Source organism: Columba livia, chromosome 1 (assembly GCF_036013475.1).
Source record: "Columba livia isolate bColLiv1 breed racing homer chromosome 1, bColLiv1.pat.W.v2, whole genome shotgun sequence".
Classification (NCBI taxonomy): Eukaryota; Metazoa; Chordata; class Aves; order Columbiformes; family Columbidae; genus Columba; species Columba livia.
The window spans coordinates 208,314,181-208,326,792 of NC_088602.1; the positions used below are offsets into that span (position 1 = coordinate 208,314,181).

At 46.5% G+C, this 12,612-nt stretch overlaps 1 protein-coding gene across 3 annotated transcripts in view; it reads right to left on the bottom strand.

The window, feature by feature from the left end:
- PODXL (podocalyxin like) overlaps positions 1-12,292 on the bottom strand; it is a 49,759-nt gene extending 37,467 nt beyond the window's left edge. For 2 of the 3 annotated variants that reach the window (XM_065049317.1, XM_065049319.1), the window contains exon 1: positions 12,137-12,292. In XM_065049317.1, coding sequence (XP_064905389.1) covers positions 12,137-12,173 — 37 coding nt within the window. In that variant the 5' untranslated portion in view covers positions 12,174-12,292. The remainder of the gene's footprint in view (positions 1-12,136) is intronic. The other variant, XM_065049318.1, reaches the window with a different exon arrangement.
- Between the last annotated feature and the right edge of the window lie 320 nt (positions 12,293-12,612).

Here is a 12,612-nt window from a genome sequence, read left to right on the forward strand (position 1 = left end):
CCAGACGCACCAAACGCTCTCAGGGAAGACAAAGCAGAGAGCTGCAACCCTCATCTGCCAGCTCAAACACAAATACAGCCCCGAAATAGCCGGCATTCCTTTGGCATGGCTCTCCCCCAGGCATTTCTCATCAAATCAGCCAGGCACATGCAGCAGCTTATTTTGGTGGTTTCCTGATATTTTTTTCTGAGGGGTTTTTGCAGGTTTTTATCAGGACTGTTAGAGGGATTATGATAGGACAAGGGGTGATGGTTTTAATCTAAAGGAGGGGAGATTCAGGCTACACACAAGGAAGAAATTTTTGCCCCTGAGAGCGGTGAGAGCCTGGCCCAGGTTGGCCAGAGAGGTGGTGGATGAACCATCCCTGGAGACATCCCAGGCCAGGCTGGACGGGGCTCTGAGCAACCTGAGCTGGTGAGGATGTCCCTGCTCGTGGCAGGGGTGGCACTAGATGAGCTTTGACGGTCCCTTCCAACGCAAACTATTCTATGCTTCTAAGGCTGAGATACACAGAGTCATATGCAGTGGGACCTCAGCAACCACCAGAGCTTGGCATTGGGTCTTGTCCAAAATGCACTAGCATGGTTCCCCCTCACTTTCCCACCAGTAAGCACCATGCTGGGGCTCTGCACCCATCCCAATGTCTATCCAGTTGTCCATATCATGACCTGAGATGATGGGAGTTTCTGGGCTGTCTGCGAAGTATGAGCAGAGGGTCCGGCAGGAGCTTCTGGTGGGGCTGAGTCATTTTGCCTTCATCAGAGATGCTGATGAGATACTGTGATCTCCATTTCTAATGTGATCAGAGGTAGGAGAACCTTGCTCCCTCAGAAGCTGTGCCACCAAAAACCCCTTTATAACCCTCAGAACTTCACCCTGCACAGACCAGACCCATGGCCAGACTTCGTAATAGGAGCACAAAAAAAGATGGATTTTTTATTAAGAAGAATTCCAGCTCTTTCCTTTATCAACACATCAGTTTGGACTTCCACATTTCCCTCCCCAACCCTTCATAAAGGGCGTTCATAAAGGACCGTACAAAGTATATGCTGACCATGAGGTCTCCTACTTCTCTTGCTGCCAACCCAACCTTACGTGCCCATTTTCACTACCCCTCTCCCACCACTCTGCCCTTCTTCCTGTTGTGCCACTTCCTTTGCCAAAAGAAGGACTGCTTTTGTTTGTTTGTTTGTTTGTTTTTTTCGCCAACTCATCTTCCCCAAATCATTCCCCAGTAGGTGAAGCTACAATTTGGAGGAACACGAACATGGGGAGCATGGACAGTGATGGGCGACAGTCTTTCTGCTCGGTTGTGCAGCCCATGGTGGTGGTTGTACTGGCTACCCTTGCCCCCATTAGTAATTCCTTAACACCAGCACATCTGCTGTCGACCTTCTCCTTGTTGGAAAATCCCTCAGACAACAGAGGTTTAGGTGAGATGCTAAATTATACACCAGACTTTGAGAACCATTCACCATGGCAGAGCTTCTCTGGATCATGACCATCATGGGATATCTCTCCTCCCAACAGGCTGGGAGGGACTTGGCCTAATGAAATGCTGAGTGGGGGCTGCTGGATCCAACCCAGAGTCTGGTTGATGTTAGAGCATCCTCCACCTTGAGCTGGGCCTAACTGCAGCATATCAAACAACTTAAATGACATGTTGTAGAAGAAGCAGATGCATCCACACTGTGGAGGTGATACCCCAATAGCTACGTGCAGAGCAGTGGTGGCAAGAGTAGCATTTGCAATCATCTAGGTGTCAATAATTGTTCTTGCAGCTTCCTGCCTAACAAAGATGTCCTTTGAAAAGGTCTTCCTATGCTGAGCAGCTCCAGACACTGCACCAGGGATGTATCAGTTGTCAAGACTAAAGAGGTGCATCTAGGTAAGCTGTATGTGCGGCTCCAGGCTCCACCAGGCTTTGCATAACTGTCTGTTACAGTGTTTTACTTTAGAAAGAAGAGAGGAAATTGAGTTTATCACTCCCATCCTCCCCAGATGCCCATGACAGGCATGCAATGTGGAGGGATGGAGATCCACCAGGTTCTCTTAGGCTACATTGTTTTCCTGGACACAAGAAGGATTGTTCCAAGCCAGCCTTGTCCCATTGGGAAAGGGTGTGTGTGCTGCCATGGGCCACAATCCGTCAAGTCCCAATCCCCTCCTAATTTGTGAAAGGCCAAATTTTGTCATCCAGCACCAAAGTGAAGACCAAATACATCGCAGCAGGACTAAACCCAACCAGGACACTCATGGCACTTGGGGAACTTGGATTTTCCAACACTAAATGGGACTGGATGTGGATGTGAGACAAAAACTGGGCAGGCAAGTAAAGGAAGGCTGATGAATTCTTGCTTTTCCTTCCTTTAATCACTGTCTGCTCACACTATGGGCAGATATCCAGGGTATCCAGACACTAAGCATGGGCTTCTTCTGCCTTCAGTTAGACAATCACAAGTTACATATATAAATCTCGACTAGCTATTTAAATTCTCTCTGCAGATCAAGAAGAAACATATTCAGCTGCTCCATCAACAGTCTAAGCTGAGAAAACTACTGCAAACTGGCAAGTTAAAAACAAAATTGCATCCTCTCCCATTTTAAAGACTAAAAGTGAGTTTTAAGAAAATGTCTTCTGTTTATTCAAAACCCTCCAGGGACATGAAACAATTCATTTCATTTACAAACTCTACCAAAGATTGATGCTTGAGATTTGCTCAATGAATTGCTTAGTGTTAAACTCGAACATATGTTGGAAAGTTTATGCGCCAAGTATCCAGGCCATTGATTACCTGATGTATTTTAAAATAATTGTAAATGCTATTTTGCATCTGTCAGTTTAACAGAAATTTCCTCTACAAGCAAAGAGCGATTGCCACCAATAAGACCAAAATTAGCATTATTCATCATTACCTAGGAAGACTTAAAAGATGCATAAATCGAAAACCAAAATGGAGCGGTGGCAGGCTATATAACTGCTTAAACAAATATGTTCATAGTGTTTCTACCTGAAAAAAACACAGCTGGAAGGCAAGAGTTGGCTGTAAATCTCAAAATTTTACAATGAGCACCCAAGGAGAATAAGCCCTGCTTAAGGGATATAGCTATGAATTGTAAATGAAAAACATGATTAAAATCACATCATTCAAATTAAGACTTTCTTCTTCCTTACTTTAAATCGTGATTAAAATTCATAATTTAAGCCACATCAATTTAAATAAAGCACCCTGCCATAAGATGAGGTTTTGAACTCTTTGTGAGGATTTAATGAGAAAAAAAAAGGATGTTCTCCTGTTGAATGCAGTTAATGGGGATTTATCATGGGTAGAAACTATCTGAGGCCTTCAGAATTGCATACACTGAGCCTTGAGGGGGTTTTCTTTGGCTGTCTGGGAAAATCTGAGGGAAGCAAAATAATTTTCTATATTAGGGTATTATAATAAGCTCAAAACTTTTCTGCAATATGACCATTCAGGACAGGAAAAGTTATCACTCGTGCCAAAGAGGTCACTGCTCTTTTGGTGTGTGAATTACCCCAGGGCTTGGGCAGGTGTGGAAGCGATAATCTCGAGAGCTACTGAGGTGGGAAAAAGAAAAAGAAAAAAGAAAAAGAAAAAGAAAAAGAAAAAGAAAAAGAAAAAGAAAAAGAAAAAGAAAAAGAAAAAGAAAAAGAAAAAGAAAACAAGAAGTGGTCTTTTCGTGCATTTACTGTGTATTGTCCGCTTTTCCAAGAGACACCCACGGGAATGAATTTTTATTTTTTAATTTCTTATTTGTTTTGGCTCCAAAACTGAATCAGGTCACCAGCAGCCAGAGAGTGGGCAAGATGGCTGAAAAAATGCTTGAATAAAAATGCTGGTTTTGGGGTCGTGCAATCACAACCAGGTTTGAGGGTTCTCCTTATTAGCTGACCTAGGACCTGGTGGAAATCTTGCTTCTCTTACCTGTGCTTTAAATATTTCTTCTGTTGCTTAATACATGAGAAACGTCCCAAAAGGGCAACTTTAATTGCTTATTTAATATACATATATTTCTATATCTAAAATTATATTTTTATATATGCTATATGTATATCCAGGACCTTGGTTCCTTGATGCTGTTCCAGTACAACTACTGCTAACTGGGTCTGTGCTGGGGAGCACAGTGCATCGCTTTAACTACTCTGCTTTTTCTCATAGTCAAGGCATACAGTATCTTGATAAGCAGCCTGTAACAGTCACCCTGAGAGCTATCCATTTCCCGCAGACTGCAGCAGTATCATTTAAACGTTTCCATTTTCTTTCTCCTCATTTGTGTACATGGTGGAATGTCTTATCTCACCCTCCTGCCTTCAGACTCCAGGGAGGACAGAAACAAAGTAGACTTTGCTCTTAGGTTTCAAAGAAGGACTTTCTCAAACACAGCTTCTCCAAACCTTTCTGCAGGGCCTTTCAAGTCCCCCTTGCTAAAGTTAGAAATCTGGCATTTTCTCTTTGCCTGTATCTAGCAGAAGCCACTTAGAATAAATGTCTGACAAGGTTGTCTCCTCATTTCTCTACAACAGTTTTAATATGTCTTTAAGTACTACAGCTTAATAGCTCTAAGCCAATTTCTACCTCATCTTCCAGTTAAATTTACTAAAATCAGTTAAGGCTGAGAGAGAAAATTTCAGCCTCTGTCACTATTCTTCCATTGCAAAATGACCTTCCTCCTCCCGTTCACCAGTCTCATGAGCCATGTGGCCCAAGACCAAAGCCCCTCACACACAGAGCTTGTAAGACAAAGAAGCCACAGGATTAATCCAGTTCTTATTAAGCACACTAAGAATATGAGCAAGACCTCAAAGTAACATCTAAAATGCTGCTAACTCAGAAGTAAAAAATTACCTTTTCCATTTTGGAAGAGGTTTCAATGCAGATCCCGTCTGCCGATTTCTAAGGCATCTGTCCTGCAACTGGCTCCAAAGACAGACCTGGCTTTTAAACCCAAAGACCATGTTCTTCTTATCCGCCTTTCCATTTTGCAGCCTTTAAGGTGTACTCCTGACCCACCACTAAAGAGTTCTTCCAAATCCTGAAACCCACATATTTTGGATGTTTTTTAAGCAAATACAGATACTGTTATGCAACGTAAGGGTTTCCAGGAGCAGATCCTGGATATTCTCGGTCTAACATCAGACCTTGTTGGAGAGTGTGTACGAAGACAAACATCTATAAGGGTCAAGTCTTCCCAAGACTCATCGGAGTTATCTTCGGAAGATGCTTTTCCCTGGAGACACCATCATCAGTTGGATTCACAGACAATAACATGAGGAAGAAATTTGTTACACTGAGGGTGGTGAAACACTGGCCCAGGTTGGCCAGAGAGGTGGTGGATGAACCATCCCTGGAGACATCCCAGGCCAGGCTGCACAGGGATCTGAGCAACCTGTTCTGGTGAAGATGTCCCTGCACATGGCACGGTGGTTGGACTGGATGAGCTTTGAAGGTCCTTTCCAACCCAAACCGTTTTATGATTCTATAAACTCAGCTCCAACCTTAAACACCTTGGTTAAGTATCTGAACCTACATGCCATTATCTTGAGTCCTCTAGTGGAAGGAAAAACCAACTTGCCAACAGCTACAGAAGACCTGACAACACCAGGACTCCCAATTTTCCCTTCCTCCACAGGCAGCTCATCCAGTTTGCCCAAAACAGGGCCCTTTTCCCTTTTGCTGCCACCCAGCTCCAGCACTACACCGAGGTGTGGGAATTTGAACCTTACACACAAGTTGAGCCATGCTGAAAGCCCAATCTCAACCTGGCATTTTGCCTTCCCACAGCTGGTTTACTGCAGATGCAGATCTACAAGCAGGTGCTTCAGCAGCACTGAATTCCCGTCGCCAAAAATAAAGGCTCATTCCCCTTCCTTTATGTCTTCTGCTCTATGCTGGGTGTTGAGGTTTTATACTGAGTTAATTTTAATAAGTCATTTGCATTCTCCCTGTCTCCTTGCAATACTTTGTCACCAAAGTGTCACCGGTGTCTGCCGAGTGCTCCTGGCCTGCGGCCAAGCAAGCCGTGACACCTGTGTTATTTATGGGGCAGAAAAGGTGCCTGCAACATGCAGAACAGCGTGTGCTGCAGAGATGCAAAGATTTGCAAAGCAGACACATTTCATGATGAAAAAAACTTTAGCGAGAAGACCTGGGTCCCAATAAGTAAATGGTCAATGGAGGATATTGATGTCTTTGGGATTTGGAGCAATTTGACTACGTGTCTTGAAAGACAGAGTTGTTGTTTCTTTTTCTCTTTAGGATTGATGGGACATTCTGACATTTGCTGGTTCCCAGTGGCTTTCAGCAATATTTGATACCAAAGGCTGACTCTGAGACACTATCGCTCAAGTCAAGTGAATATGTGCATGTAACTCCCAAGAAGGTCACCCTAAACTGGTGTCTGGAGCATATTTGTTATGAGGAGAGGTTGAGAGAGCTGGGGCTGTTCAGCTGGAGAAGAGAAGCTGAGAGGGGATCTCAATGTTGATAGATGTCTCCAGGGTGGGTGTCAGAGGATGGACCAGACTCTGTTCAGTGGTGCCCAATGACAGGATGAGGGGCAACGGGCACAGACTGAAGCACAGGACGGTCCATCTGAACATGAGGAGAAACTTGTTTCCTTTGAAGTGCCAGAGCCTGGCCCAGGCTGCCCAGAGAGGTTGTGGAGTCTCCTCTGGAGACATTCAAACCCACCTGGACACATTCCTGTGTGATCTGCTCTGGTGACCCTGCGTTAGCAGGTGGGTTGGACTGGATGGTTTCCAGAGGTCCCTTCCAACCCCAACCATCCCGTGATTCTGTAAAATAACTCACCCCAGAACTCTGCACTCCCGGAAGGCAGTAACAATAATATTGGCATTTTCCAAGACTCCTCCAGGCATTCACTATTTCTAGCACTATCTGCAATTCAAAGCCAGCAGCTACCCTGAAGCAGGCCGAGTCATCCTCGAAGGAACCTATCTGTCTCCCTTGCCTGTGGAAGGAGACAAGGACACCAATACCCATCAGCTGGAATTTTAGCTAGAAGAAAAATACCCCTCCATGAGCAAGGGTTCGGGTGATCACATTGTAAAGAGGGGGGTAGAAATGAGCAATACAAAATCAGCAACTCCTCCTGAATCACAGCACAGGGTTGAGCTCCAAATTTACTGGGTGTCATAAAAGTCCTCTAAATGTGATTATTGACTCCTCCCCTTGCAGCATCGTGAGATTGCTTCTGGCCATGGAAAGCTGCTGTTGCATTGCAGCCCCCTCCTCACGGGGTCCTCATTGATGCCATTTGTACTGCAGCAGCCCTGGAGACCCCAAGTGAGGGCATCTCCCCATCCCTGAACACTTACTGCGTGGTCTTTCCACATAGTTTAAGCAGACACTTGCAAAACAGAGAGAAGCTGTGGCACAACCAGTCCTTTAAGCAACCTTTCAGCTTTTCAGTTAATTGCTTATTATATATGATTTTTGCACAATAACATGGAAGATCATCTTTTCCTCCCCAGCTCTGCCTACCTACTTGGACAGGGCTGTTTAGCTCAAAAGAAACATTTATTAGGGTATAGGCTAGTCCTGATGTTTAGGCACCTTGAAACTGGTGCTGTGATCAAGGCTGGTGCTGTGATCCTGCCACTCAGTTTTAAGTGGATCTACATATTCCTCAGAGCAAAACAACATGACGCCTCAGCCCAGCGCTACAACAGACAGATATTAGAGACATTAAAAGCTGACAAAGCTCAGACGAGCTGTCCCCATCCCTCCCAAATAACAAAGAAGCAATGGGAGAAAGCTCCTCACCCTGGGGTGTGGGACACCATCACAAAAAATAATTTAGGGGAAAAGACAGGGTTTTTTTTTTGGTTAAGACCCAGTGGCACATGTAAAAGATTTTGGAGGAGATGGGTGGTGCATTCCCAAACCCCACCATGCAGTGGGAGTCCCCATGGAGAACCAAGCTCAAGCCTTGTTGTCTCATACGCTGCAAGAGAAAGACTCAGTGGATTTGCTGGGTAATCCTAAGACCAAAGGCACTGCTCTCTGCAATGTGGACTATTCGTCAGAGCCCTGGGGATTGCAGAGAACTGAGCTCAGGTAGGTGGAGAACAACAAATGCCAGATGACTGTGTGCATCGTTTAGATTAAAAAAAAAGAAAGCAGGTTTTGGTCAGGAGCTCTATGTGAAGGGAAGGGCAGGCATTGCAAGAATTCAGAAACAACATCCTTAGGTGGAGATTGGCCAGTTGTGGAAGAAGCTGTGCACGTAAACAGGCTTTTGATGAGGAAGTTGGCAGAAGCATGTGAAAACGCTGCAGAGAGTCTGCAAGATTTCACATGCCTGCACACAGGGAATGGACCAAACCGGGCCACCCGGATTCCTGCGAACTTCAAACCCTCCCGTGACGTTCGGCTCTTGGCAGAGCTGAAGGTGACTGGCTGTGACATAAGCGTGCTGTCAGGCTGGGAAAGGGAGGAATTTCTACGCACCCATGGGTGGGTTGTTTGCTATGTGCTTGGTCCTGCTACTGCTGGGACCACCTGAAGATGTAGCTACTGAGGGCACCTGGGCTTGGGGCTTGAGCCCCCACAGCACAGAGCAGCTCAGCTGGATGTTTTGACAGGATGTCCCCCCCCAGAGCATCACTCTGTAAGGATGACGCCCCACTCACCCCATCCTCCCCGGCCCCACAGAGCAACAAGGGGCTCTGGCTGCTGCGTTGGGTCCTTGGGAACAGGGCAAAGGGGCCACCCAGTCCAGCATTGTGGAGACAGGAGCAAAATTCAGGGCAGGTGCGAGCAGGTGGGATGGATGTGGTCCTGCACCTAAACCCCAACAGCTCATCTCTGCTCTCGTATAGCGGTATAACACCCAGAATAATACGGGGGCTACTGCACAGCTTGAGGGATCCTTGCTGGCTGTAATTAACCTCCATCAGTCCCCATGGCTTGGGCCCCAAAATAACCCAGAGCTCGTGTCGTCAGGCTTAAGTCTTTTAGAAAGTGCAGATGGGGAAAGAAAATGCATGATTTATAGGTCAAATAATAAGCAAAGTGCAACCCCAGCCTCTCTGCAAATGCTGAGAGCAGATATTTCCAGCCAGTCTCACATCAGCACCAACATGAATGATCACCAGTCTCCTCGTCATAAGCCTTTACAGCAGCTCTCTGGAATTAAATCAGTGTATTGCGTGGTTCCAGCTCCTTTCATCCAAGGATCTTTCAAGTGTTGTACAAACAATTCTTTAATTAAGCCTCCTAAACAGACCCATGGGGTATCATTACTTTATCTGCTTTGCCACTGGGGAGTCAAAGGCATTGCACTGCTGAAATGGCTTGCAAAAAAGCTGTAAAAACCTTATCGAAGTTCCTCCAACAGCAAATGTATAAGACACACTCCGCTCCAATGTTGATTTTAAAACTCTTTGGTTAACAATTTTTTCCTCCTGCCGTAGGCATGGCCCAAATTGCCTGATCCTGCCTGTGTCAAGATTAGTATTCAATAGATCAAACGGATTGTTAAAAAAGACACATCTTTGACAGCCCGTCTTGGACAAACACGAACTCCCTGTACCAGTGAGCCAGCACAGCTTTGGGTATGAAAAGGGGTGTTTTGGCAACAAGGATTTAAAACCCATCAATCTGCAGTTTGCTTTCAGCTGGGCAAAGGGTTGATCTCCAGTAAAACCCTTTCCTGACTTTTTTGCCCCTAGGGCAGGTTTGAGCTGTGGCTCTTTTTAAACCTGTGAGGATAAGAAGTATCATTTTTCTCTTCCTGATTAAATTTCGTTATCGTACCCCCTGTGGGACAGAAGATCTAATATGGGGAAAGCATAAATAAAGTAAAATGTCCTGTGAACACACGGTAATGGGTAACTCTGAGCCTCTTGCAGGCTGGTTGAATTTCGAGATGTTATTTGCCCGATGTCACATTCGCTGCATTTCTTGCACAGAACGGCTGTGCCTTGTCTGGGGATGATTTTATTCTGATTTACAGCAGAGAAAATAAGGGGGAATCTACAGAATTAGGGGGCTGGGATGATACGAACCCAGAAGCCAGTATTTCTAGCAAAAGAGTCATACCGCAAATAGCTGCTTTTAAAAACTTCAGCAACCTTGGGCTTGATTCTGCTCTGTCTCACGCACAATGTTGTCACCATCTTCCCCACAACACCCAAAACCACGCTCCAAAATCCCAATTTCACATCCAATTTAAACAGAGCAAATCATGCGGGTTCCATCCTGATTTTTAAGATACCAAAAATCTTACAGTTTTGCTTAAAAATTCAACTTCTTCCCATTTTTAGGGAAGGGAAGGGAAAGATGAATTTTAGTCTTGGACTAACTCAGATGACTGCAGCAGATACCAGACTTAGAGTTAAGACCCCAAACCCAAACACCCATCAAGGAGGGATGCCTGTTTTGGCTCCTAAGGAAGAAAATCCTGGTGCCAATACCCAGGGAGCAACATAAAAGCACCTCTAAGAAGCTTATTTTAAAACTTAGGCGCAGTAACGAATGGTGGAAAACACTGTTTTGAAGGATTTAATCAAATAATTTCCCAGAAAAATGTAATAGGATCACTTGAGAGTGCTATAGAAACAGGTTCCCCCCACCATCCTACCGCTAAATGCCTGTTTTGTACCAATCCCAGCTTATTTATCACTCTGTTTTGAAAAACAGAACAAAACCTTCTGAGACATCAAAGTCAGCTAAACTCAGCTAAATTCTGGCTGGCACAAGAAAAATTGCATTAACGGTTCTTGCTTTATGCCAATATTAATGAGGCTGACACTTCTTGAGTTTTAATGGAAAGAGGAATCTCCGGTTTTAAAGCCCACATCGGTGTCAGGGGTAGATGGGGGCTTCACACCTTCTTGCTCACCAAGTTCCAACACGGTGAGCACCAAGAGGAGCAGAAAAAACCCCAGCAAGGCTGAGATTTCAGCCAGACCTCCATGAATTCACCCCGTATTTAAACCCCCGGGGCCCTGCCTCCACTTGTGCTTTTACCTCCGGAGCATCCTCCAGCTTTTGTTACCTTGAATAAAAGCACATTCAGCTCAGCGGAGGCTCTGCTGGGGGATACGACCCAGAGCAAGATTTCACCTATTTTATTTTATTTTATTTTATTTATTTTATTTTATTTATTTTATTTTATTTTTTTATTTCCCTTCTTCCTCCTCTTCCCTGAACACAGGGTAGAAATACCCCCCTCTCCTTGCCTTTATTCTCTTTAAAAATAATCAGTGCGCTTCCTCTCCCCGTCACTTTTCAATGCAGTTTATGGCCATCCCTCTGACAAAACACCCCCCTGAAGAGCCAGACCTCCCTCTGTATCACCCACAGCCATCTCCACAGCACCCTTAATCCCAGCACTATTGCAGGACCCGAGACACGATTTCCACTCCCACTCCCAAACCTCCCCAGTGGGATGCAGCCCACTCCATCCCGCATAGATACACAGCTGCTCCCCAGCAAAGGGTCTCCAGAAGTTTATCCCTTCCTCCAACTCCATCATCAACTTCCATTAGGAAATTGCTGTTTCCCACGAGATTTTTCCCCCTCCTTGCCCACAGCACCTCCACGAACCAGGGACGAGGGCTCACATTCAATACGTGCAGCACCTTGCGCGTTGGACCATCTCAAGGCCAAATTTCCCCCCTCGCTTTGCTCAATGGGACCCCAAAAGTGGGTTGTGAGGCTCAGCGCTTTCCATATCGGTCTCACAAGAGCCCAAACCCTCGACCAGCGGCTTTGTGAAGCTGGATGAGTGAAGCGGCGCGTTCGGCTCATAAAGATAAAGAAACAAGCACTGCGGCTCTTGGCGCCCCAAGTTGAGCCGCCGCGGACGGTTTGATGTGCTTAGTTTCTAAATAAGAGGGTTAATAAGCCTGGATTTAAAAAGCGGGAGGGGGGCACTAAGCATCCTCCAGTTTATTTTCCGCCTTTCTGCCCCATTTGCTTCAAAGTAAAGGCAAAAAGCGGGGGGAGGCGAAAAGGAGAGGGATGCTTGAACGGTGGGGGAAAAAAAAGCAAGGAGCGGGGGGAAAAAAGCAAGTGGGGGATGGAAAGAGGGGAAGATGAGGGGGGAGATGAGTTGGGGGGAGACTCGGAGAGGTGGCACTTACCGAGCAGCAGCAGCGGCAGCAGCAGCGGTGCCCGCATGGTCCCCAGCGCTGCCGTCCCCGGCGCGGCTCCCGGCGCTCTCCCCGGCGGGGCGGGCGGGCGGGCGCTGCCCTCCCCCGGCCCCGGCCCCGGTCCGACCCCCCCCGCGCTCCTCCGGCTGCCGGGGGAGGTGCATGGAGGCCCCGGCCCGCCCCCTCCTCCGCCCCCCGTCTCGGAGGGGAGAGACCCGCGGGGAGGGCTGGGGATGGAGGGTGGCTGCAAGGTGGTTGCGGAGGGGGGGAATTAAGTGGGAAGATTTGGGGTTTGGTTGGGATGTGGGTTTGGGGTTCGCATCTGCATTGGGGGGGATTTGGAGATTTTGCCAGGGTGAGAGGTTAGGGGGAATTTGGGGTTTGAAACTACGTGGCGGGGATTTGGGGGTTTCATTGGAATTAGGGAGGTTGGGAGGATTTGGGGTTATTGTTAGGATGGGGGCTTG